The sequence below is a fragment of the Suricata suricatta genome, chromosome 10, assembly GCF_006229205.1.
Source record: "Suricata suricatta isolate VVHF042 chromosome 10, meerkat_22Aug2017_6uvM2_HiC, whole genome shotgun sequence".
Taxonomy (NCBI): domain Eukaryota; kingdom Metazoa; phylum Chordata; class Mammalia; order Carnivora; family Herpestidae; genus Suricata; species Suricata suricatta.
Window position 1 is genome coordinate 60855423 of NC_043709.1, and position 26868 is coordinate 60882290.

The following is a 26868-nucleotide window of genomic DNA, read 5'->3' on the forward strand; positions in this document are numbered from 1 at the left end:
GCGCGAGGTGCGTGCTCGCGCCCGCGTCCCCGCCAAACAAGCCCCCTCCTCCGGGCCGGCGACGCGGCTGCACTGGCGGGCAGGGGGCGGTGCACGCGCGCGCGCGCGCGGCCCCTTCCCCTCTCCGGCGAGCCCCCTCCCTTCGCCACGCGCCCCTCCTCCCTTCCCCTCCCCCTTCCCGCGCGGCGCCCCACGGCCTGCGAGCTGCTGAGGCGCTGCCGCCGGCCCGGACGACGCTGCGCTCCCTGAGGCGTGCTTCTACCTGACAGGCGCGGCCTCCCGCAGTCTCCCTCGGCGCGCGGCGCCTCCTCCAGGTCCCAGCGCACCGTGCCAACCCCGTGGCCGCCGCTGCCCTGCCGGGACCGAGGCAAGTTTACAAACACCAACCCGGGGCCCGTTTCCCCGGAAGTACTTCCCCCTCCCCCTCGTCCTCTCGGCCGAGCCGCAATATCTACTTCCGGGCTCGAAGCCTGGACCGGCGGGAGCAGCCAGAAAGGGGGTGAGGCTGAGGACGCTGGGAGGGGAGGCGGGGTGCTGCTGCTGGTGAGTGGGCGGTGTCGGCGCGTGGAAGGACGGGAAGAGGGAAGACCGGCGATACGGCGCGTGCGTCATGGTATGGGCGCGCCTTGGCGGCCATATTGGCTGAGGGCAGGAACGAAGACCGCGACGTGACGTTCTCCGGGAGCTGTTTGTTGGGTTTTGCTGGGTGGGCTGTTTAAGGCCCCGTGACAAAGCGCCGTCAGTCTCTCCGGGGACGTTTTCAGTGTCGCTTCTCAGCCTGCCGCCCCAAATAGAGCCTGAATAGTTTGTACCCGTGCTTTCCACTTAACTCGGCTGAGATCCTCTTTATCTGAGTTTTTTATCAGGCCCAGCTCGGAGGTCTTAAGTTTTCTATCAGGCCCAGCTCTGCAGATTTTAGGGCCGCCAGTCAGCTGGGCGAAGAGTTAACTTTGCACTTTTCTGCCTTGTACACACACTGCGCACCCCGAGGCTAGTCTGGTTACCTTATACCGATTATTCCTTCATTCCATACTTTCCAGCCTCTGGCATTGGTCTCCTCGTCTGGAGGAAGAAGCCATAGGACTCTCCTCAGTAGAAGACTGTAGTTGCATTAGAGACTTGGCAATGCAGGGTGGCCCCTGGGCCCGGCGTTAGAAAAATGGAAACTTGAGCCTTTCTTCAAAATCTCCCAACTTTAGCTATTCGGGAGAGGTCCCGCTAAAGATGGACTATGTCAAGCGTACTTAGTGGAAGGAAATGTCAATTCCATTATGTCTCAACTTATGCTATAGGTGCTATCAGGTTGTGAGTTTTGAAGAATTAATTGAAATATCAAGAGAAAATTATAATTATGAAAGAATACAGGAATTCCCAACTACTCTTTGTACACAGGTTTCATTTCCCTGAGCACCTCATGTTTTGAGTCCTTGAGAGCAAATCTTTGTGCTCTTACATTTATGATAAAATTGAGATAAAATAGAGAAACGTCATCAGAAATCAGTCTTTAAAAAAATTAGCTCATACTATTCTGACAGTCCACACGCACACAAGAATAAAAGGCAAATGTTAAGTGTCCTCTTTTACTATCCTATGGTCCTGGGGATAGTCACTTTTATCAGTTCAGCAAATACACCTCCAGTCTTTTTTTCTGTGTTCATACAAGAAAAATTTTTTTTCATCAAGGGTATATTTATTGAGCACCTACAGTGCAGGACACAAGTGCTACATTGTAGAGATCTAAGTTCTTTAACATTTTAACAATTGTTGCATAATATTCGAACTTATATTAGTACTTTGATTTGTCTGAACTCCTCCTGATGAACATTTAGGTTAGTTCCACTATTTTTTTTTTTAATAAACAGTGCCCTAAGGGTCATCCTTATATAATTACCCTTTTGCACTTACAGATTTGTAGATAGGATATGTGCGATTAAAATTTTAATTCTGTAAAGTTGAATGTCCCTATTTCCTACAACATAGCAATTTGGGATACTAAGAATTTTTAGTGCAATTGCCAATTTGATAGATGGTATATAGTAATTTCATTGTTTAAACTTGCATGTCACTAATAGTTGAGTTGACAACTTCTGTTGCTCCTCTAAGTTATATTAACTGTTTACTTATCATATGCATTTAAAATACTTTCTCTTAGTTTTCCAATTATCTTTCAGCCCCCTCCCCCTTTTTAGAGAAAGTTACGCTTTATGTGAAATTATTTGAAATTTCCTATCAAAAATAGGAATAAGACAGGAATGTTTACCATCAAAACTAATATTCTACTGGAGCTCCTGGCCATTGAGAAGTCTCCTTATTTTCATATGATATATTCATCTAGAGAGTGAATTGGTTGACAAAATACTAAAACTAGTGAATTTAGCAGCATGGCCAGATGTGAAATTAACAGATAAAAATTGTATATATCAAATATAAGAACAATAACTAATCACAAAAATGTCATGAAATAATCTCACAGTAAGAACATTACATTTCTAATTTTTTAATGTTTGTTTACTTTTGAGAGAGAAAGAGAGTGCGTGAGCATGAGTGGGGGAGGGTGAGAGAGAGAGAGGAAGATAAAACTGTCAGCACAGCTCCCCACTCAGGGCTTGAACTCACAAACTTTGAGATCATGACCTGAGCCGAAGTCACATGCTTAAGTGACTGAGCCACCCAGGTGCCCTCAATAATGTTACATTTCTAGAAGTAAATTTAACAGGAAACCACAAGTCATATATTAAGAAAATCAGACTGTCTTAGTGAAAGACAAAAAGGTCTTAGTTAAATGAAGAGTTTTACCATGTTGGTGAATAGAAAGACTTGTGTAGCAGCATAAGTTTTTGCTGTAGATTAAGTTAAATTCTAATTAGAATAAGACTTTGCATGGAACTTAATCTGATTTAAAAATTGTCATGGAAAAGAGTAATTGCAAGGAGAGCAAAAATCATTTTGGAAAACATAGAGTGGGTAAAATGATGAGGTGGGGGGTATAAAGCCATGAGTTATCTTTAACCACTTTAATGGGGTCTTTCTATACACAGAATTTTACAAGTTATACGTAGTCAGATCTGCCTGTGGCTTTCGGGTTTCTCTGATGCCACCTCAAGATTATAAAAATAGGGGCGCCTGGGTAGCTCAGTCGGTTAAGCGTCCGGCTTCGGCTCAGGTCACGATCTCATGGTTCGTAGGTTCAAGCCCCGCATCAGGCTCTATGCTGACAGCTAGCTCAGAGCCTGGAGCCTGCTTCACATTCTGTATCTCCCTCTTTCTCTGACCCTCCCCTGTTCCCACTGTCTTTCTCTGTTTCTCAAAAATAAATAAAGAACATTAAAAAATTAAAAAAAAGATTATAAAAATATTTCTGTTCTTTCTTTCTTTCAATTTAGTTAACATACAGTGCAATATTGGTTTCAGATGTAGAACTCAGTGATTCATCACTTACATACAACACCTATTGTCCATCCTAAAAAGTGCCCTCCTTAATAGCCCACCCCCCATACGCTTTCCTACGTCTGTCTCTCTGGGGCATCCAGGTGGCTCAGTTGGTTGAGCGGCCGACTTTAGTTCAGGTCATGACCTCACAGTTTGTGGGTTCAAGCCCCATGTCGGGCTCTGTGCTGACAGCTCAGAGCCTGAAACTTGCTTTGTATTCTGTGTCTCCCTCTCTCTCTGCCCCTCCCCTGCCCACCCTCTGTCTCTATCTCACAAAAAATAAAGATGTTAAAAAAAGAAAGAAAGAAAGAAAGACCAGACTTAAGAGTAATCAGTACTGTAGCAGGAGAGGTACTAGCCTAGCAGAGATATAGGCTTGCTTCGTGTCACCTTTGTAATCTTGAACAAATTAACTCTGGACTGAGAGTCCTCATCTTGAAAACTGGGGTGAATAAATACATACCTTTCAGGCTAATTTCTGGCACTACTGCCGTGATCAAGTGAGGTCACAGATAAGAAGGCTTTGAGAAAAAAGAAAACCTTGCAAAATTTCTAAGTTATCATTAATACAGATTTTTGGTCGATGCAAATCAAATGTAAGTGGAATGCAGCATTATTTTTCAGTACCTGGAAATAGTTGGTCGATTCACCCAAATGTTTATTGAGCGCCTTTCTGCAAGACCTTGGGGGAAGAGGGTGGAGAGTTGGGAAGATGAAAACTACCTTTTTTTTTTTTTTTTTGAGTGCCTGTTTTATATTGAGTGCTTTCCTTACAGATAAGACCTTAACCCCTCAGGAATTCACAATCTAGAAGGAGAGAAGTCACTGTACATATAAGGAGGATTGGATGTGGGTATTGAGTCCATGGGATTTGTTAGCAGGTGGACAGTACAGAGGTTGGTGGTGTCACTTTCTAACAATTAGCCTAGCTGAAAGTGCTTTAAGAAACTGCCCCAGGCAGGCCTCCTCCTGCCTGACTTCCCTAGCTTCTTTCACACTCCTCTTCCCTCAGGCCTACGCTATCAGTTACTCAAATCGCATCACCACAGATTACTGATTAGTCTTTTCCTGCACCAGCTCTTTATTGCCTTGAAGACTTGAAGACTTGAAGACTTGACCGGTTTCCCTTTGAAGGCTGCCCAGGGCCATTTGAGCAGAATTAACCAGCCCTGCCTTTCCTTGTGAGCATTCCACTCTATTGTGGCAAGTGAGCCTTTATTTTGCCTGTCCACCTCCCTACTGGTGTGTCAACTGGAGCTCACAGGGCAGATACAGCCCCTCCCCTGCCCCCAGCAGGTACTGAGTCAATGTTTGCTGAACTAGCTGAACCCGTTTCACTCTCTGAGAGCCTTTTGGGCTGTGTCGTAGAAATGAGCACTATATGGCTGGCTACCTTTGTCACCAGTTAGACCTTTATAATGATAGTGGATCAAGAAGTTGGGAAACCATTCTTGAGCCTGGTGATTTTTTATATTTTGGAGTTCTTATTGCTCCTTAAATTCCTTAATCTTTCTTGTTGATTTAAAATAGCCTTTATATTAATTACATGAGTAATATGAAGTTATCATATAAGGTTTCTAAAAAGTATAGGTGTATAAATAAGAAAATCAAAATGGGGCAGCTGGGTGGCTCAGTCAGTGAAGTATCTGACTCTTGATTTTGGCTCAGGTTATGATCACACAGTTCGTGAGATCGGGCCCCATGTCAGGCTCTGTGCTGACACTGTGGAGTCTGCTTGGCATTCTCTCTCCCTCTCTCTCTCTGCCCCTACCCCATTGTGTGAGCATGGTCTCTCTCTCTCTCTCTCAAAATAAATAAACATAAAAAAATTAAGAAAATGAAATTAATCTATAATCCCAATATCCTGGAATAAATATAATTAATATTTTGAAGGCTTTCTCCATCTTTTTAAAGTCTTTTTAAAAATGCATGAGGAATGACTGCTAATAGGTATGGGGTTTCTCTTTGGGGTGATGAAAATATTCTGGAATTAAAAAGTATGAACGACATACAACTTTGTGAATATCCTAAAAAAAAAAAACCCACTGAATTGTACAATTTAAAAGAGTGAACTTTCTGGTATGTGAATCATATCTCAATAAAGCTGTTATTCTTCTAAAAATGCGTGTAGATGCATACAGTGTTGTCTTTTTCTGACCTAAGAGAAAGTTGCAGATATCATTTTCCTCTTCTGCTAAATGTTTCCGCATATGTAAGAATATTCTCTTATATAACCACAATCCAGTGATCAAGTTCAGGCAATTTAACACTGATCAAATACTAATATTTATGATGCCATGCATAGTTAGATTCCACCAGTTGTTCCAATGATGTTCTTCATGGCAGGTTTTTTTCTTCCTTATCCAGGAGCTGATTTAAGTTCACACATTCCTTTTTTAAAACAATTTTTTTTTGAAAGAGGGGGAGAGAAAGAGAGAGAGAAAGAGAATAGGATTGGGGAAGGAGCAGAGAGAGAGGGAGAGAGAGAGAATCCCAAGCAGGCTCTGAGTTCTGTGCTAAGCCCAAAGTGGGGCTCAATCTCATGACCAAGAGATCATGACCTGAGCGAAAATCAAGAGTTGGATGGATAACCGCTTAACCGACCGACTGAGCCACCCAGGCGCCCCTCGCACATTCCTTTTGATTGTAATGTCTCTATTTCTGGAATAGTTCCTCAGTCTTTCTTTGATTTTCACAACGTTGTATTTTTGAAAATAACAAGTTACTGGGGCTCCTGGGTGGTTCAGTCGGTTAAGTGTCTGACTTTGGCTCAGATCTCATGGTTTGTGGGTTTGAGCCCCACATCAGGCTCTGTACTGACAACTCAGAGCCTGGAGCCTGCTTCAGATTCTGAGTCTCCCTCTCCCTCTGCCCCTCCTTCACTCATGTTCTGTCTCTCTCAAAAATAAATGAAAACATTAAAAGAAAATAACAAGTTAGTTGTTTCGTAGAAATACTCTCAATTTAGATATACCTATTTCCTCACCATTAGATTCAGGTTATCCATTTTTGGCAGAAATGTTGAGTGCTTCTCAATGCCTCACATCAGAAGGCCTGTTACGTCAGTCTGTCCCATTATTGGTGATGTTACCTTGATCAGTTGGGTAAGGTGGTGTCCACCAGATTTCTCCATTATAAAGACACCATTTTCCCTTTAAAGTTTTTTTTTTTTTTTAAGGAAAGGAATTTTACAAGTGAAGCTTTATCCAGGTTTTACTGTTACGCTGATGTTTTTGATTGAGAGAAAGATGTGACAATATTTGAAGATTAAATGAAAAAAACCAGTCAAGGATGAGGAGGCAGGAGATCAGTCAGAATCTAGGTTTGAGTAACCAGTGGAAGATGGTTGCCATTCATCCAACCAGGGAACCTAAGAAGAGTGTGTTTGCGAGGGCTGATGTTGAGTTCAGTTTTGGACCTACTGAATGTGAAGTGCCCATGAGACTTCTAAGTCGGGCAGGTGGCTTCCTGGACATGGACTGAGGAGAGAGGTCCGGGATGGAGGAGCTCCCAGTGGGTAGTCCTAAACACAGATGCAGTTATCTAGGGAGTGGTGCAGATTACAGGTCAAAGAGGCATTGGGACAGAGCCCTGAGGGACTTCAGCATTTCAGGGAGGGCCAGGGGAGGTGAAAATACAAAGGGAACTGAGAAATGGTCTGTGGTAATCCAAGGGAAGCCAGCGAAAGAAAATGTTGTTAGGATAAAGGTGATATGTGCCCATCGGATTCAGGAGTTCTTGGTGGCTTCGAAGGTGGAAGCTACACGGTGGGCTGAGGAAAGTGTGAGAGGAGAGAGAGTGAAGATGGCGTGGAGACAGCTCTTTTAGGAAGGTTGGTGGTGACGAGGGGGTGGCTGCAGTGGGAACATGTGAGGTTTCAACAATTGTTTTTACTTTTTAAGTAATTTTTTAATGTTTATTTTGGAAAGACAGAACATGGCAGGGAAAGGACAGAGAACAGAGAGAGAGGGAGACACAGGATCCAAAGCAGGCTCCAGTCTCCAGGCTGTCAGCAGAGAGCCTGATGCGGGGCTCAAACTCATGAACCATGAGATCATGACCTGAGCCAAAGTCAGACACGTAAGCGACTGAGTCACCCAGGCGCCCCCTGGTTTAAACAATTTAAAATGCTATGAGAAAGAAGTAGTAGGAAGGAGAGTTGATGAAGTGAGGGGATACCCAAGAGGGTAGCCTTGAGGGAAAAGGACAGGAAGCCTTTAGACCAGTGGTTTCAACTTGGATATCTACAGGGCCAGACAGGTAATGTAGACGAATGAGGCGGGCTGATATGGACTGAGGTGAAACAGAATGCAAAATTTTAAGGGCCTATGTCCAATGGCCTTGTGATGAGAGCTCACATCTTCACCCATTGCCATGAGCTTACCCCTCCTGTGAGAGAAATAGACATCCTCACCCCGCTGCCCTGGGGTTTGCCTTGGTCAATGGGATATGAGCAGATGTGCCATATGCCAGGTATCAGCAGAATTTACAAGGGTCGTTGTGTGGTTTTCTCTGCCTTTTGTTCCTTTCCTTCTGCCGTGAGAACATTGTGTCCCAGATAGGGGCTGTTCCTTCATCTTGGGTTGTGGAATAAAGGCACATGAATCAGAACTAGAGCCAACCCTACCACCAATGGAAACCATGAAAGAGAAATAAACTTCTGTTGTTGCAAGCCAGTGGGATTTTGAAGCCATTAGTTACCACAGCAAAACTGACTAATGCAGACGTCCAACTAAAGTAAAACAATTCTAAGATATCATATTTTACTCTTCAAATTAAAAAGATTCAGAAGTTTGACAGCATACTCTGCCACTAAGGCTAAGAATGCAGGCACTTTCGTATACTGCTACTCTGCAGAAATTGGCAATCCTTATCGAAATTACAAATGCAGATGGCTGTAATAAAAAAGGTAATAGTAAGTCTGTCAAGGATTTGGAGAAATTGGAACCCTTATACATTACTGATGGGAGTGTAAGATGGTACCGGCACTTTGGAAAACAGTTTGGTAGTTCCTCAAAAAGTAAAACACCATGTGAGTTACCATATGACCCAGCAATTCCACCACCAGGTACGTACCCAGGAGAATTGAAAACATGTGCCCACACAAAAACTTGTACATTTATGTTCATAGCAGCATTGTTCACAACAGCCAAAAGGTAGGCACAACCCAAAAGAGTATAAGTTGGTGAATAGATAAATAAAATGTGGTATATCCACGTGATGGAATATTATGTGTCTCTAAGAGGGAATGAAGGGCTGATGTATACTATAAAAATGAATGAACCTTGAAAACATTATGTTCAGTAGAAGAAACCAGTCACAGAAGATCATATATTGTATGTTTCCATTTATATGAAATGTCCAGAATAAGCAAATATGTAAAGGCAGAAAATAGGTAGTGGTGGCTGGAGGTATAAGGGGGTGGGAAATGGAGAATGAGGCATAACCACTGATGAGTTTCTTTTTGGGATGATGAAAGTGCCCGAGAATTAGTGATGATGGTTGCACATTTTTGTTACCATATAAAAAACCTACTGAAATGTGCCATTTAAAGGGGTTTGTTTTGTGATATGTAGATTATATCTCAATAAAACTGTTCTATTTAAAAAAGAATAGGGACGCCTGAGTGGCTCAGTTGGTTAAGTGTTTGACTTTCGCTCAGGTCATGATCTCACGATTTGAGAGTTTGAGCCCTGCATTGGGTTCTGTGCTGATGGTGCAGAGCCTGCTTGGGATCCTCTCTCTCTCCCTCTCTACCCCTCTCTCCACCCCTTCCCCCCTTGCGTGCACACACTCTCTCTCTCTCAAAATAAATAAACTTTAAAAAAAGAATATAGAAATTCCGTATATACTGTTAAAAGATCACCTATATATTGTTAACTGAAAGAAAGCAAGGTACAAACCAGTGATTATATGCTATCGTTTGTGTGAAAAGAAGATAAGAATACATATTCACATTTGTTAGTATTTACAGTAAAAACTCGGAAAGATTACCTAAGAAACTATTAGAAATGGTTACCTACGGGAGTGGAGTGCGGGGATGGGGTGCATGGAATGGGTTGGGAATTAGACTTTTCACCGCTAATATTTTTGTATATTTTGACTTTTGAACTACCTGAAGATAGTACTTACTCAAAAATAAAAATCGGAAAGAAAGCACAGTGAATGCAAAATTGCAATAATAATAAAAGGGGCAACTCCAAGTACAGGTGATTGTTGCTATTAATTCGGGCCCAGTGTTGCCAGGCCTTCTGATTTTTTTTTTTTTCATGAGAAGCTGGAAGTTTCAGTATTGGCAATCATTTTTAAAAGTTTTAGGGGATGGGGTGCTTGGGTAGCTCAGTTGGTTAAGCGTCCAGCTTCGGCTCAGGTCATGATCTCACGGTTCGTGGGTTTGAGCCCCGAGTCGGGCTCTGTGCTGACAGCTAGCTCAGAGCCTGGAGCCTGTTTCAGATTCTGTCTGACCCTCCCCTGCTCATGCTGTCTCTCTCTTTCTCTCAAAAAGAGAAAAGTTTTAGGGGCTCCTGGGTGGCTCAGTTGGTTAAGTGGCCAACTTCAGCTCAGATCATGGTTTGTGAGTTCAAGCCCCGCGTCAGGCTCTGTGCTGACAGCTCAGAGCCTGGAGCCTGTTTTTGATTCTGTGTCTCCCTCTCTCTCTGACCCTTCCACACTCATGCTGTTTCTCTCTCTCTCAAAAATAAATAAAATGTTGAAAAAATTTATAAAAGTTTTAAAACAGGGGCACCTGGCCAGCTCAGTTGACAGAGCATGTGGCTCTTGATCTTGGGGTGGTGAATTTGAGCCCCACATTGGGCCTAGAGATTAGTAAATAAACAAACAAAACATAATATACAAGCCAAACAAAACCACCTCTGTGCATGAGAGTTGGCTCACCAGTGACCTTGCTTAAGACTGTGAGCTTCATGAGGACAGGGCTATGCCATTCTCTCTCTCTCTCTCTCTCTCTCTCTCTCTCTCTCTCTCTCTCTCTCTCAATTAAGCACTATGCCCAACATGGGGCTTGGGATCACCAACTGAGCCAGCCAGGTGACCCTAGGGTTATGGTCTTTTGCTCTCTCTTGTATCTCTGTAAGCCACCAAAGTGCTTGGCATGTACTAGATACTGAACAAATACTGAAAGAAGAAAGGGAGGAAAAGAAGGGAGGAAGAGAAGGAGGAAAGGAGTGAGGGGGAATCCAGAGGGCAGATAACACAAAACTGAGTGCTTTTATCCTCTGAATATAGTTCCTGCCTTCATTACAGCCCCTGGGATTCCCTTCCCCTCTCTCCTGTGTTGGAGGTATTTGATTTAGTCCGATTCTTTGTCTTTTGTCTATGACCTGGTTTTGGTTTGTTTGTTTTGTTGTATCTCTGGAAGTCTTCAGCTCCTCCATTGTTCTAAAATAATATTATAATCTGTCTTTGTTTTCATCATTCAGTGGATCTTTACAATCTAGCTTTCTGTTCTTAACAGCTGTCTTTGACTTCCTTCCTCCTTTTTTCCCCCTTCTATTTCTGAAACTTCTATTACTCAACTATGGGCCTTCTGGATTGATCTAAAGTTCTTTTCTTTATCCATCTTTTTATATTTTTATCTTCCTGTGTGATTTTTCTTGGCTTCCTTTTATTTCTAATTTTTCATTTCAGTTGTCATATTTTTTAAATCCTAGAGCTTCTTCATGTTCTCTGAGTATTCCTTTTTGAGGGTGACCTATTTTTTAATGAATACAATATCTTCTTGAAATTTTGAGGCTTTCTTCTGCTCCCTGCATTTCTCTTCTTCCACCAAATGCCTTTTTTCAGTTTGTCTTTTCACCTCTGTGGTTCAGGTTAGGGGCTTTCCTCAAGGGTCTGGTAACTCTGGCTGGCTGGCTGCTCCCATCGAAGAGGGAGGCACTCAGGCATATTAGAAGGCCACGTGCATGGATAGGCCATATTGACTTGTGGGCACTACTGACCAGGTGATCAGGTGAAGACTGAAATAAGAGCTTCAGGAGGCCTTTTCTCTGGGGCTGTCGAGGTCAGTTTCTCTGGAGGGGAATCCTCTAGTCTCCTGGCCCTGGAAAGTTCACCCCTGGCTACTAGTTCTGAATGCTGGTTAGGAGAAAGGAGTTGATTTGATAGTAATTCCTCCTAATCCTCCTGCATTCAGTGCAGTGCCTCATGCTTACCTGCTGTGCTTCAAGTCTCTAAGTCCTGGTCTCCCTAAGTCCCACCCTACCTGTTTCATATTCTCTTGAAAACAAACCTCCCGCTTCTTTGGAAGTAGGGGGGAAAGAAGGGGAGTTGCCTGGCTGAATAGGTTGGGGGAGGAGAGTGAGGGTCTAACTGTTCATTGTACAAACGTACACAACTCCTTCCTGCCTTCCAAATGGTGGGTGTTTTCAGTTCCTGAGCCCTACTGGGCTTCTGCCCCGAGAACCAGCTCGTTTCCCATTGGCATGGCCCTCTGTGGACACACTGCTTTTGACTTTGTGCCATTTGCTAAACCAGTCACCACTTCTCATCTGCTTTCTATCTTCTGTGATTATTGACATCTCTCACCTCTTGTCTCCCTTCTCATTTGGTTTATTCTCCTGGCTTTAAAATTCCACTGATGTAAGTTTAGTGGAGTTTCAGGAAGGAAGTGGTAAACGTAGGTGTTTAATCTGCTGCGATTAACTGGAATGAGTGCAGAAACCATAAATTTACAGTGACATTGACTTGAATGGGTGAGTGGCTTTTACTAGTAGAATCCAGTAGTCCTGGTGGATTTGGTAAGACAAGGACTGGCCAATTGGATTGGGGTTTCACCGGGTGGATTTGGTGGAAACACCAAAAGGGTCAGAGAGTTGAGGATTTTGTACAAAGAGTGGTTGAAACGACAGAACATACAATCTAGGTTGTGTAAGTGAAAGGAATACAGGTAGGCGGGAGTTGATGACTAGAGGAATCGATGGACTAGAGATCTCATGAAGTCGGAAGAAACTTGTGAATTTTTTTTTAACAAACCTACTTGGTCCTACCAGCATCTTCTCAGCCAGGGGCTAAGTCCCTATCCCTAACTCCATTCATGTTTCTTTGCTTTTGTCCTTCTTCCTTTTAAAAAGAAAAACTCTTTGCAGGCAGGGGTCCTTCCCCTTTTCTCTCAGGTACCCAGGACAGGATCAGGATTGTGTATGGGGAACAAGGGTGGTGATGTCTCACCTCTCCATTTATCCCTGGAGGAAAACTGGGAGTGTTAAAAGCCCTCACCTCCATATTTAATTTCTGAGCCGTGGCGGAGGTGGAATGGGTGAAGTGGGTGCTGGGAAGGCGGAGCCACACACAGTCTTTCCTGAAGACCCTCTCTTCCGAACTTTGGGAAAAGCCTCCCTCCTGCCAGGAGTCTCTTGTTGCTCACCAGCTGTTCCCTCCTTACAAACCCCTTGCAACCCACTGCGACTGAAAAGTCTTCCCTGGCCTGCTTGCTCTATCAACCAGCCTGAGTTCCTGTGAACACCAGCAGATGCCTTGCGGATTCTCTCTTGAAAACCCCCTATTTTACAGAAACTGAGGCCCTGAAGTGCCCTCACTCCGGGCCCAGTGGTCTTTGCACCACAGCAAAATCAGTGCCTCAGAGAGCCATGTGAGAGGCAGTTGGGTGTGATGGTTAGGAGCAGGGGCTTCAGAGCCTGACATATGTGAGTTCAGACCAACTTGGCCACGTGCTGGCTGCGTGATCTCAACAAGTGATACACATAGTACCTCTTCCTTACCTTTAAATGTGGATAATAGGGGCGCCTGGGTGTCTCATTTGGTTAAGCATCTGACTTTGGCTCAGGTCATGATCTTGTGAGTTCGAGCCCTGCGTTGGGCTCTGTGTGGACAGCTCAGATCCTGGAGCTTGCTTCGGATTCTGTCTCCTTCTCTTTCTCTGCCCTACCCCCCTCAAAAAAAAGTTAAAAAATTTTTAAACAGTGGGTAATAAACTTACCCTAAATGGTTGTAAAGATGATGGCAATACATACTAAATACAGAGAGTGGCATATGGGAAGTACTGTCTTTCTCTGCTTCTCTCCCTCAAGCCATTCCACCAAACATCCCACTGCTGCCACCAGTTAGGGGAGCTAAAGTGTCATTGATGAAGGATTGACTCTTTCATTCACAAGTCCTGGGTCAGCTCTCCTATTTTCCCTAAACCCAGTCTCTGAGGAAAAGTTTAATGGTGGGACCACTTCGGTCCTTTGAACCTGTGTTTTCAACTAGTGCAAGGGTCCAGCGGCTGTGGATTAGATCAGAGCAGCCCACTTTGAGGAAGGTTTGTCTTCATGTTTCCTTGATCCTCTCGCCCCCTCATTTGGGGTGGGGGTTCCTAAGCTTTGGTTTTTCCCCTCTCTCCCTGGCCATCTCTCTGAACATTCTCTCTCATGGGTAATGGGGCACATCACAAGGCTTTAGCTGTACCCTGACTCTTGAATCTTTCTGTTTTAGCAGTTCATCAGAGCTTTGGGCTGACCTCCTCATTCCTCTATCCTTTCCTACCCACACCACCCTTATTGAAATGTGGATCTCTTCTTGCCTGGTTTACAGAAAAACCCTGTTAATTCTGCACCCTGTGCCAGATACCAGTCTTCGGAGCTTCACTTTCATCACATTATTCCCTGCCACAGAGTCTTTCAGTGACCTCCTGTTTTCTGCAGGATAGAATCCAGATCTTTGGGCCTTGCTGGCACTCAGGCCTCCCCATAATCTCATGCAACCCTGCCCACCCTGCCTTTGCTCCCGTATCATCTTTGCAGACCTCCCTCCAGCCAGCCGGGCGCCTTCATTGACCTTCCATACTCTTTTCCCATGTTAGCTCATGGCAGCCCCCGACCCCCAAATGCCTTTCTTCCCCGCTTTCACCAATCCATTTTTTCCTGCCCACTTTCAAGATTTAGCCCCAGTCCCACTGCAGATCTTCCCCAGCCTACAGCCGCCATCCATCTCCTCTTTTCTTCAATAGCTCTTGGGGTCCGCATCTAGCCTGCCCTGGGCTGTGGCTGTTGCATGTGCATCTGCGTCCTCCTACCGGACAGGGAGGCTTTCTCAGATCCCAGCACCCTGTTGTGAACACAGTTGGTGCTCACTTCAAACAGCTGCTTTCTGTGTGTCGAGCACTCAACCTGCAAGGCACAGAATGACACTTGTTTAACAAAATGTGTCATCAACATAACCCTTTTTCTTCCTGCTCTAGGAGAGGACTTTGGAAATCAGGATGGTTCTGAAAAGCCTCTGGGGGTTGGGATGCAGAGAGATAACCCCTATCTCTCTCAGGTTCCCTCCCCCTCAGACTCCAGGGTCACATGCAGCAGTTTCCTGCCCCCACTGCCCTCACCTCCCTGCCAAACAGTCTCCATGTCCTTGCTGTGGGCTGTGGTCATTGTGGTGGCTGCCAGGTCCCTCTTCAGCCCTCTGATTCTCTAGTCCTGCTGGCTATTCTCTAAACCCTGATGTTAATGTTTTTGCCTTTCATCTCATCTCCCCCTTCTTCATTTCAGCTAATGATTATTCAGGGAATTAACCAGCTGCCCTTATCCCAACTCTGTAAGTTCTCTTTAGGACAAAGGTCATGAGAATGATCTCATGGTCATGTGACTACTGCCAATACCTTACCTCCTCTGCCATCCTGGTCCTAACACTCAAAAAGTCAGTCGTGTGCCTTACCTCTGGCTCACTTGAACAGAGACCTGAGTGGAAAGGTAAGCCTCTTGTCTTTGCCTTAGGTGGGCAGTGGCCACGAGTTTCCACCTGCTCACCACAAACCTTCCTCCTGTTGCTACTGACTTTCTCTCTGGTCTCTCACTTGCTTTCGTCTTTACAGTGAAGGCTGGGACTGAGCTGCAGGACTGGGGCCATAGGCCTGTTATGGGGGGTTGGGATTCTTGCTGGTTAGGTCTAGGTTGGGTACCTAGGCTGAGGAGGGAATAATAACTCTTGCTTTGCTCACAGATTTTATCCTGATGGCTGACTCTAAACCACTCTTCTCCCTTGATGGGGACCCCGTGGTTGCAGAAACCTTGCTCCGGGATGTGTTTGGGATTGTTGTGGATGAGGTCATTCGGAAAGGGACCAGTGCTTCGGAGAAGGTGGGTCCTTTTCCCCTCCTCCTCCGGGCTCAGAACTGTCCTCCTCCCACCCACCAGGCTTCTCCCCGGAATTCATCACTGTCTCACTGTGTGCCTCAGGGATTCTATACTGGGTCACACCGTCGTTACCCTTGTTCATGAGTTGCTTTGGAAATGTTCCTGACTCATTCTCAGTCCAAGTTGAGATGTAGATCGGGTAGCCCATCGGTGGAGTGTTGACAAGCCCCCAGAATCCCCCACTTCTCTTGCTAGGTCTGCGAGTGGAAGGAGCCGGAGGAGTTGAAGCGCCTTCTGGATCTGGAGTTGCGCAGCCAGGGCGAGGCGTCGGAGCAGATCCTGGCACGGTGCCAGGCGGTGATCCGCTATAGCGTGAAGACATGTGGGTCCTGGGCTGTGGCGGGAGGAGTGGCCAGAGTCATTCACCCTGCGGCTCCACTCTGAGCCCCCCACTTCCCTTCTCCAGGTCACCCGCACTTCTTCAACCAGCTCTTCTCAGGGTTGGATCCCCATGCTCTGGCCGGGCGCATTGTCACTGAGAGCCTCAACACCAGCCAGTGAGTCTTCCCGAGGCCCCTTCCAACACCATACAACAGATTGGGTTTGGGGAAGATATACCCCTGGGGGAAGGAGGAGAATGGTGTTTCCCACTCCTGCCCCCTGCTTTCTGGCATCTCTGCTGGCAGTTTTTCTCCTTGTACCCTTTGGACTCCCTTCCTCCAACCTTCCCATGCCTGCTGACCCCAGTTTTACCTCATGCTTGCTTCCCTGGCTCTTTGTCACCAGCTCATTCCTCCCTTTGGACCTTTTCTCCTTCAATGTCTCCACCTCCTTTCCCTGCTCCTCTGGGAGTCTGACCTGGCCAGCTCATCCTCCCCTTTTCCCTTCTCATCCCTCTCTCTCTCCTGGCAGGTACACTTATGAAATCGCCCCCGTGTTCGTACTCATGGAAGAAGAAGTGCTGAAGAAACTCCGGGCCCTAGTGGGCTGGAACTCTGGGGATGGGATCTTCTGCCCTGGTATGTGAGAAGGAGGGGGCCTCTCTCTGGCCTTTTTGAGGGTTCCTCCTCCGCCACTATTCTCTTGCTTTGTGCTGGCAGGGAGAGGTGACTCCTTTGTTTCCTCTCCAGCTGGGCTCTGGCCAAACCAGAGAGAAGCTGCCCAGTCCTCTGTATCCTTATATTTGCCAAACAGTGCATGGGATCAGCACTCCAGTGCCTGCTCTGGGGAGGGGAGGCACCGTCCTGGGTCAGCCCAGGATGTGGAGGGGAGCAGTCAGGGGGATCTGCGGATACTGGGGCTATTTTGCATTGTCAGCAGGCCATTTGCGGAGCCCTGGAAGACAATCTCTCATGCTTTTCTGATCCGTTCTCCTGGGTGGAGAGGTCAGGGGAAGCAAGCTCCAGTTTTGACCCACTGCTCCTCCCTCTTGTCACTCTCCCTGTGACAGGTGGCTCCATCTCCAACATGTATGCTATGAACCTGGCCCGCTATCAGCGCTACCCTGATTGCAAGCAGAGGGGCCTCCGGGGACTGCCGCCCCTGGTGCTCTTCACATCAAAGGAGGTGGGAAGAGGCTCAGACCTACCCTGAGCTCCTGATTCTAATCTTGAGCCAGCCAGTGTGCTTGCCCAGACCCATCTCTTCTGGGGCCAGCCTGCCCCCAGGCAGAGGTGCTTTCTTCCAATCAAGGGACCTGAGTAAAGGTTTCCGTTCACCTTGTCTTCTGTCTGAAGATAGTGAAAGGGACCATGAGTGCAGTGTACATCGTCCACATCCTTTCTACTGAGTGTGTTCTGTGGACCAGCAGAATCAGGATCAACTGGGAGCTGGTCAGAAATGCAAGATCTCAGGCCCCAGCGCAGATATACAGAATCTGAATCTGCATTTGAATTGGACACCCTGGTGATCTGGAGGCACATGAGCTCTTGAGAAGCCCCAGCCTATGGGGTCTCATCTCTTGTGGCTCACACATTTACCAGTCTCTCCTCTGGTCCCCATCCTCCCTGCCCTCTTGCCCCCAGCCTAATCTGCCATCTGCCTTTCTCTACAGTGTCATTACTCCATTAAGAAGGGAGCTGCTTTTCTGGGACTTGGCACCGACAGTGTCCGAATAGTCAAGACAGATGAGAGGTGAAGGTCCTTCTGTCCACATGGCTCAGACCCAGCCTGGCACAGTGTACCTTCCTGCTGCCAGAAGTTCTGGCCTCAAGCCCGTGCTCCAAGCAGGCTTTTCTCCCCTCCGTTCCTACAGGATTGCCACTTCTGTCTACCAGTGTCTCGCTCTGTCCTCTGAGATTTGCTTACCCCCTTTAGGGAAAAATCAATGTTGTGGACTCTGCATAATGAACCCCACATTACCCTGTTCTCAACAGGTCTGCTTTTTAGTTGAGAAAACCTAATACTTCTTTACCCACTCAGTTTTCTTTTCCAGAGGGAAAATGATTCCTGAGGATCTGGAGAGGCAGATCAGTCTGGCTGAGGCTGAGGTGAGTGAGCGAGGGGTACTGGGACAGTGGAGCAGAACTCCTTGGTCTTTTCTTGGATGGTTCTCTAGGCTCTATCCACGGATTACACCGCTCTTCCCTCTTTACCTCTGTGCCCATCTTCCCCATGGGCTAAAGTGATCGGTGGGAGGCCTCAGGAGCAAGGACTCTGTGCTGCTCTCAGGGACTTTGCTGAGACCCATAGGCAGGACCGGATCCCAAGAGACAGGAGCAGGCCTGAGTCACTGAGTGGAGTTCCAAGGCAGCACCAGAAGGAAGATGTTGGGGGGCTAAGTGCAGTGTGGAAGGTTTCTGTGAGCTGGGAGGCTCTGTGCTGGGAGAAGCCCAGAGGACGTGGTGGCCAGTGGTGAGGCTTGTGCTGGCTCTGAGCAGTGGGAAGTATGGAGGCCCCAGCAACCCCCGCTGCACTGGGGGCCCGTGTGAATCACTGTGGCCATCTAGGAGGGCATTTTGGCACTTTTTATACAATGGTTTTTTTTTTTTTTTATTTGGAGGGATTTTTAATTTTGTTTTTGTTGGTTTTCTATTCTAATAACTATGTACTGATAGCACATTGTGATCAAATTTCCTTAAGAATTAATGATGTTGAGTATCTTTTAATGTGCTTCTTTGCTATCTTTATAGCTTCTTGGTAAGTTGAATGTTCAAATGCTTTGCCTGTGCATGTACCCATATATATATATATTTTTTTTTTTAAATTGAAGTATAGTTGACACACAATGTTCCATTTGTTTTAAGTGTATGACATAGTGATTTGACAAGTTTGTGTTCTGCTGTGTTCACCACAAGTGTAGCTGCCGTCTGTCACAGTACAAGTTATTACAGTATCATTGACTGTATTCCCTATGCTCTGCCTTTTGGCACATCTCTACAAATTTTATTTCATTTTATTTTTTATTAAATTTTTTTTAATGTTTATTTATTGTTGAAAGAGAGAGAGGGAGAGAGACAAGTGCAAGTGGGGGAGGGGCAGAGAGAGAGAGGGAGACACAGAGTCTGAAGCAGGCTCCAGGCTCTGAGGGGTTAGCACAGAGCCTGATGCGGGACTCAAACTCACAAACCATGAGATCATGGCCTGAGCTGAAGTCAGATGCTTGAGTGACTGAGTCACCTAGGCGCCCCATCTCTACAAATTTTATTTTTAATTATTTATTTTAAATGGGCTTTGATCATTTTCTTTTTAAAATTTTTTAAGGTTTATTTATTTTGAAGGAGAGAAAGAGAGAGAGAGACAGAGCCAAGTGGGAGAGGCACAGAGAGAGAGGGAGACATAGAATCCAAAGCAGATTCCAGGCTTTGAGCTGTCAGCATGGAGCCTGACGTGGGGCTTGAACCCATGGACCGGGAGATCATGACCTGAGCTGAAGTCAGACGCTCAACTTGCTGAGCCACCCACGTGCCCCTATCTCTACAAATTTTAAATATATCTCTCCACTGATTCAGAGTCCGGCTGCTAGGGTTTATTCTCTTAATCATATCACAAATGCTTAGAGTTCTGTACATCAGAGCAAAGTGTAAAATTAAAAAAAATTTTAATGTCCAACAGTTTGTTATTGTTTGTTATTGTTATTGTTTTTTTTTTTGAGAGAGAGAGAATGCACAGGGGAGAGGCAGAAAGAGAGAGAGAGCGAGAGAGAACCCCAAGCAAGCTCTGCACTGACAGCAGTGAGTCCAATGTGGGGCTCAAACCCACGAACCATGAGATCATGACCTACATCAGACACTCGACCATCTGAGCCTCTCAGGCACCCCTGCCCATTATTTAATTGGTTCATTTGTTTGTTTGTTTTTTAATTTCTCTTTTTGATTTTAGTGGGTGTGAAGTGTTATCTCCCTGTGGTTTTGATTTGCATTTCCCTGATGACTAATGAAGTTGAGCATCTTGCCATATATTTATTGGCCATTTGTAGAACTTCTTAGGAGAAATGTATATTTGTATCCTTTGCTCAGTTTTTAATTGGGTTGTCTTTTGTTTTTCAGTTGTAAGCGTTCTTCATCTGTTCTAGATAGAAGTCCCTTATCAGATATGTGACTCACAAATATCTTCTTCCATCTTGTGGGTTGTCTTGTCACCTCCTTGATGGTGTCCTTTGAAGCGAAAAGTTTTAGATTTTGATGAGATCCAATTTATCTAATTTTTCTTTGGCTGCTTGTGCTTTTGGTTTCATATATATGAAACCTTTGTCTATCCCAAGCTCATGAAGAGTTATTCCTATATTTTTATCTAAGAGTTTTATATTTTTGTTTTCATTTAATTTATTTATGTGTTTTGGCCTGCCTAGTTTTATATTTTTTTAAGTTTAAAAAAAATTTTTTTGTAATGTTCAGTTTTGAAAAAGAGAGAGAAAGAGCAAGTGGGGAAGGGGCAGAGAGAGAGGGAGACCCAAAATCTGAAGGGGGCTCTAGGTTCAGAGCTGTCAGCACAGAGCTTGATGTGGGGCTCAAACTCAGGAACAGTGAGATCATTAACTAAGCCCAAGTCGAATGCTTAACCAAATGATGAGCCATCCAGGCGCCCCAGTTTGTGTGTGTGTGTTCTTTAAAGTAAGTTCTACACCCAATGTGGGGCTTGAACTCCTGACCTTGAGATCAAGAGATGCATGTTCTATTGGCTGAGCTAGCCAGGTACCCAAGAGTTTTATATTTTTACCTTTTACATTTAGTTCTATAATCTATTATGAGTTAATTTTTATATATGATAACAATTTCTTTTGCATGTGGATATCCAGTTGTCCCAGCACAATTTTTTGAAAAGAATATTCTTTCCCCAATAAAGTATGTTGACATTCTTGATGAAAATCAGTTGACCATAAATGTGAGGTGATATTTCTGGATTTTCAGTTCTGTTCCATTGATCTGCACATCTATACTATAGAAAAGATTGCCTTAACTGACATGACTTTGTAGTAAGTTTTGAAATCAAGAAGTATGAACCCACCAACTTTGTTCTTTTCCCAGATGGTTTCAGCTATTCTGGGTCCCTTAAATTTTCATATGCATTTTAGGATCAGCTTGTCAGTTTCTGCTAAGAAGCCAACTGGGACTTTGATAGGCATTGTGTTCAATTAGTAGCTCCACGAACATGGGATATCTTTCCATTTAGACCTTTTTCTGGTTTCTTTCAATGATGCTTTCTAGTTTTCAGAGTATATGTTTTGTACTGCTTTTTAAAATTTATTCCTAAGTATTTAGTCCTCTTAGTGTTATAAATGAAATTGATTTCTTAATTCTATCTTTGGATTGTTCATTGCTAATATATAGAAATACAGTTGGCTTTTTAATATTGATCTTATATGCTGAAAACTTGCTGAATTCAATATTAATAGATTTTTTTATGGATTCTGTAGGACTTCCTAGATACAGTATTATATTATTTGTAAGTAGAGATAGTTTCACTTTTTTCCTTTTTCCTAATCTGGATGCTTTTTACTTTATTTTCTTCCCAATTGCCCTGGTAGACCCTCAGTATAATGTTGGACATCCTTGTCTTATTCCTGATTGTGGGGGGAAGGCTTTTAGTCTTGAGTACAATGTTAGTTGGGGTTTGTTTGTTTGTTTGTTTGGCTGCGCTCTATTAGGTTGAGAACATTCCCATCAACTCCTAGTTTTGAGTAGTTTTATCAAACAGAAGTGTTGGGTTTGTTGAATGTTTTTCTGTGTTTATTGAGATGTGGTTTTTCCCTTTATTTTGTTAATAAGTATATTACATTAATTGATTTTTGGATGCTAAACTGAGCTTGCACTCCTGGGACAAATCACTTTTGTCATAATGTATAATTTTTTATATGTTGCTGATTTTTTAAGTTTTTAAAATTTATTTTTGGGAGAGAGAGCACGAATGGGAGGGAAACAAAAAGAGAGGGAGACCAAGTATCCAAAGTAGGCTCTGCGCTGACAGCAAAAAGCCTAATATGGGGCTTGAACTTATGAACTACGAGATCATGACCTGACCTGAAATTAAGAGTCAGACGCCTAACTGACTAAGCCACCCAGGCACCCCTTATATGTGTCAGATTTTGATTAGCTAGTGTTTTGTAGTTTCTTATGTCTGTTTTCAAAGAGATATCATCTGTAGTTTTCTTGTGATGTTTTATCTGGTTTCAGTAACAGGGTAATATAGGATGAATTCAAAAGTGTTCCTCTTCTGTTTTTTGAAATTTTTTGTGAAGAACTGGTATCAATTCTTTTTCAGATGTTTTATAGAATTCATCAGTGAAGCCATATAGGGCTGGGCTTTTCTTTGTGATATTTTTTAAAATAAAAATTCAATTTCTTAACAAACTTTTGTAGTGTTAGAATTTTTTAAGTAGCATTTTGACCTTCCAGCAAGACATTAACATTTTTTAAAAGCATATGACATTTGGAAATAGACCAGCAGATAAACCTAGGATTGAATTCCATCTCTCTGGAGCTTCAGCCTGGTGGTAAATTTCTTAATACCTCTGAATCTCAGTGTCCTTATCCGCAAATTAAGGAAGACAGTATCATTTTGTAAGGTTGAAAGGGCTTAGGTCAGGCATGCAATAAAAGTTTTGAGATGGCCTCATCACCAGGCTCTGGGTAGCTTTTTTTCCCCCTTAATGTTTTTTTTATTTTTGAGAGAGAGAGCACAAGCAGAGGAGGGGCAGGGAGAGAGAGAGAGAGAGAGAGAGAGAAAGAGAGAGGCAGAGGGAGAGGGAGAGAAAGAGAGAAAATCCAAAGCAGACTCCAGGTTCTGAGCTGTCAGCACAGAACCCAATGCAGGGCTCAAACTCACAAACTGTAAGATCATGACCTGAGCCAAAGCCAGACACTTAACTGACTGAGCCACTCAGGTGCCCCAATTTTTAAAAATGTTTTTATTTATCTGTTTTTAGAGAAAGTGGGGGAGGGGCAGAGAGAGAGGGAGAGAGAATCCCAAGCAGACTCTACACCATCAGTACAGAGCCAGACAAGGGGCTCGATCTCATGAACTGTGAAATCATGACCTGAGCCGATATCAAGGGTTGGATGCTTCACCGACGGAGCCACCCAGATGCCCCTCTGGGTAGCTTTTGCGATACCCTCACAGCCTCTCCCCACCCACCCCCACTTTTTTGCCACAGGGTGCTGTGCCATTCCTGGTTAGTGCTACCTCTGGCACTACCGTGCTGGGGGCCTTTGACCCCCTGGAGGAAATTGCTGATGTGTGCCAGCATCATGGGCTATGGCTCCATGTGGATGTGAGTGGGACTGGGGCCTGAGGGGGGTGGGGTGGGCCGAGCCAAGGCCAAGGCCAACATTATTCCTTTTGCTCCACAGGCTGCCTGGGGTGGGAGCGTCCTGTTGTCACAGACACATAGACATCTCCTGGATGGGATCCAGAGGTGCATACGGCCACCTACTTCCTGAATCCCACTCTTCAAATCCTTGATCCAGGGACTAGTCCTGGACTAGGGAATGAGGGAAGGAGGTTGGTGGGAGGGGGTTGGAGAGATGGCAGACGAGCTGGGAGGTCAGATGTCAGGGCTGGGAGGTCAGGTGTCAGCCCTGGGAGTTCTTCCTGGCTGCTGGGCTGGCGTGAGACTAACGCCCCCTTTACTGGAGATGTGGAGGAGAGGGGGAGCTCTGGTTGGGCAGCTTGAAGAGGAGCCGGCTGCTCTAGCTCTGCTGTGCCCACCCCAGGGCTGACTCCGTGGCCTGGAACCCGCACAAACTGCTCACAGCAGGCCTGCAGTGCTCAGCTCTGCTTCTCCGGGACACCTCGGTGGGTCTGCCCCCTGCCCCTGTCCTCACCCCGCCTCTCACTCTGGACCTCTGTCTTCCTTTCTGGCCCCCCTTAGAGAGGGTCCTGGCCTTACTGTGTCCTCCTCCACGTCCCATCTGAAGCAATCCCCCTAATCCACTGTAGTAAACCCCTACCCCCGCCCCCACTTGTGGCCGGTCTTCATGCAAAGGAAAATGTTTGCAGCTTGAAGCTGTAATGAAAGGGATCCTGGGCTGAGCCTGGGGAGAACCCTGGGGGTGGGGAGTACACCCGGAGAAAGGGGCCTGGGTCAGCTGGCAGCCTTCTCAGGAGTTCCGCCTGGTGCCAGGGACAGAATGGGTGGGCTGAGCTAAGGCACAGCGCGCCCCCGCCCACCCAGCTCTAGAAGAAGCCTTGGTGGAGAGAGTGGGGTCTGACAGTCTTGCCCCTGCTCTCCCCAACAGAACCTTCTCAGGCGCTGCCATGGCGCCCAGGCCAGCTACCTCTTCCAGCAGGACAAGTTCTACGACGTGGCACTGGACACTGGAGACAAGGTGGTGCAATGTGGCCGCCGTGTGGACTGTCTGAAGCTGTGGCTCATGTGGAAGGCGCAGGGCGGGCAAGGGCTGGAGCGGCGTGTGGACCGGGCCTTTGCCCTTGCCCGGTAGGAGTGGCGGCAGTCTCCGGTCCTCTTTCCCAGGGTCCTGTCCAGTCTCATCTTGCCCCCACCCCCACGTCTTCACCCCTGCACCTCACGTTTTTCTTGCCCTCAGGGTCTCTTGGCTCATTGTCTGGGTCTCTTCTGTTTCTGTATCTCTACTTTTCCTTCTCCATTTGTGATCTCACTCTCTCTGTTTCCAGGTACCTGGTGGAAGAATTGAAGAAGCGAGAAGGATTTGAGTTGGTCATAGAGGTATGACCAACTCTGCTCTTTGGCATCCCCCTGGCCCCCTCCTCCCTCAGTCTGTCACAAAGTCCTGATGCTGAAGAGGAGCAGTGAGAGGGGATCATCCCCCCTTCCATAGCTCACACCTTCTCCTCCCTCCTTCCTCCCAGCCTGAGTTTGTCAACGTGTGTTTTTGGTTCGTGCCCCCCAGCCTTCGGGGGAAGCAGGAGAGCCCAGATTACAGTGAAAGGCTGGCTAAGGTAGGCTCTCTCTTTCTGGCCCTGGTTAACCCAGTTGAGGGAATGGTGACGCATCTGGTGTGTTTCTTCCCCCTACTGGCTGTGAGTGGCATAGCAGGTCCCTTTGCTAGTCTTGCTCCTGAGGTGGGGCCGTGAACTGGAAGACACCAGCTTGTCCTCATTTCTGTGGGGGTGGGGATGGGGAATAAGGTGTGTTTTTGGAAAGCAAAAGGAAGACAGAGATGTTATGGGAGAAGTCACCAGTACGTAGTCTGTGGGAGTTTGCTGAGTGCTCAGGCCCAGGACAGACACTTGAGGCCTTATTCACTGATGCTGGGGACAGAACAGCTCTATAAGCCCAGTGCAGACAGGCCTCTTAGAGAAAAGGAGATATGCCATGTCCTGGTCCCTGAGGATAGATTGGTACTAGATGCTGAGGATGGTTTGAAAGGACAAGAATGTTCTTGCCCTTAAGGAGCTATTTAGAAAACCAGAGCTACCTATTTGAAACCAATATGTTGGATAAAATCTTATAAATTACATGGTAGATTACAGGGTACAGATCACAACCATTCCAGGAATTCAGAGAGAGGAGAAGAAGGTGTTAAGGACACTGAAGGCTAGACGTTGGACTAAAGCAGTTTTGGGAGTCAGGGAACAATCAGGATTTGGCAGAAAGTGGCCTGTGTGACAAGTTGGAGATAAGTAGGGTAGGAAGTGATGAAGAAGCTAGAGAAGGCCAAGCAGGTTGGATGTGGTGGGAGAGGTGAACTGGGGCCAAGGACAGAAGCTGAGCAATGAGGACGCCCTCTGGAAGGTGGTTGAGAGAGAGGGAAATGCATCTCGGGGAGCCTGGACCTGAGGCTGCAGCGCAGGGTTCTCTTCACTCCTTCCACAGGTGGCCCCAATACTCAAGGAGCGCATGGTGAAGGAGGGCTCCATGATGATTGGCTACCAGCCCCATGGGACCCGGGGCAACTTCTTCCGTGTGGTTGTGGCCAACCCCGCGCTGACCCGGGCTGATATGGACTTCCTTCTCAATGAGCTGGAACGGCTAGGCCAGGACCTCTGAGCTTCCTCCTCGCTGCTGGCCTCGACACCCCCCTCACCCTCCCTGCCTCCATGTGCTCCCTTCCTGTGTTGTCAAGAGCAGAGTGATCTTAACAATGTTAACTGACTCTCCTATTCAGTATTTGCTATTGGGGTGCCTGGGTGGCTCTGTCGGTTAAGCATCTGACTCGATTTTGGCGCAGGTTATGATCTCATGGTTCATGAATTTGAGCCCCTCATTGGGCTCCGTGTGGACAGTGTAGACCCTTCTTGGCATTCTCTCTCCCTCTCTCTCTCTGCCCCTCCCCTGCTCATGCTCTTTGTTTCAAAATAAATAGAAAATATATATGCTGTTAGGAGAATATTTAAATTGCCATACATTCACATGATGGAATGTTACTCGGCCATTAAAATTATGTTTACAAACATCTTACATTTGTAACATAAAAGAATAAGAACATAAAAAGAGTAAGATTTTTATTGATATGAGAAAAAGTGATTTTAATATATAACACATAATAACATATATAATGTTATATTTAAAAAGCTGGATATAGGACTTAATATATAGTAATAGCTGAGCTATGTTCAAACACACATAGGGAAAAGACTGATAAAATGAAATATGCCATATGTTAACACTTTTCCCTGGGATGGGATTATAAGCAATTTATAATTAATTTCTCTATACCTTTTGTGCTACTCCCCTTTTATTATATAATGAATATGCATAACTTTTATAATAGGGAAATAATAAAGTTAAAACTTCAACTCTGTTTTTGGTATGTTTTGAAGTTTCTTACTTTTCTTTTTTCTTTTAATTTATAGCTTATTGTCAAGTTGGTTTCCATATAACACCCAGTGCTCTTCCTCACAAGTGCCCTCCTCCATGCCCATCACCCCCCTCCCCCTCTCCCCCTCTCCCCCTCCCCCTTCAGCCCTCAGTTTGTTTTCAGTATTCAAGAGT

The 26868-nt window shown here is 45.6% G+C and overlaps 2 protein-coding genes across 7 annotated transcripts in view; one reads left to right on the forward strand and one right to left on the reverse strand.

Moving 5' to 3' along the window:
* ZNF740 (zinc finger protein 740) overlaps positions 1–515 on the reverse strand; it is a 10331-nt gene extending 9816 nt beyond the window's left edge. Inside the window, exon 1 of one of the 2 annotated variants that reach the window (XM_029955725.1) lies at positions 263–515. The gene's annotated coding sequence lies outside the window, so the exon portion shown is untranslated. The remainder of the gene's footprint in view (positions 1–262) is intronic. The other variant, XM_029955724.1, reaches the window with a different exon arrangement.
* Positions 1–26677, forward strand: part of CSAD (cysteine sulfinic acid decarboxylase) — a 27340-nt gene extending 663 nt beyond the window's left edge. Inside the window, exons 1-15 of one of the 5 annotated variants that reach the window (XM_029955720.1) lie at positions 53–367; positions 15382–15518; positions 15771–15897; positions 15982–16072; positions 16428–16534; positions 16966–17081; positions 17569–17648; positions 17950–18004; positions 23107–23223; positions 23303–23367; positions 23666–23747; positions 24191–24390; positions 24588–24639; positions 24783–24872; positions 25750–26677. In XM_029955720.1, the coding sequence (XP_029811580.1) occupies positions 15393–15518; positions 15771–15897; positions 15982–16072; positions 16428–16534; positions 16966–17081; positions 17569–17648; positions 17950–18004; positions 23107–23223; positions 23303–23367; positions 23666–23747; positions 24191–24390; positions 24588–24639; positions 24783–24872; positions 25750–25923 (1482 nt within the window). In that variant the 5' untranslated portion in view covers positions 53–367; positions 15382–15392 and the 3' untranslated portion in view covers positions 25924–26677. Of the gene's footprint in view, positions 1–52; positions 368–15039; positions 15132–15381; positions 15519–15770; positions 15898–15981; positions 16073–16427; positions 16535–16965; positions 17082–17568; positions 17649–17949; positions 18005–23106; positions 23224–23302; positions 23368–23665; positions 23748–24190; positions 24391–24587; positions 24640–24782; positions 24873–25749 lie in introns of those variants that run through there. The other 4 variants (XM_029955719.1, XM_029955721.1, XM_029955723.1 and 1 more) reach the window with 4 other exon arrangements.
* Positions 26678–26868: the final 191 nt, after the last annotated feature.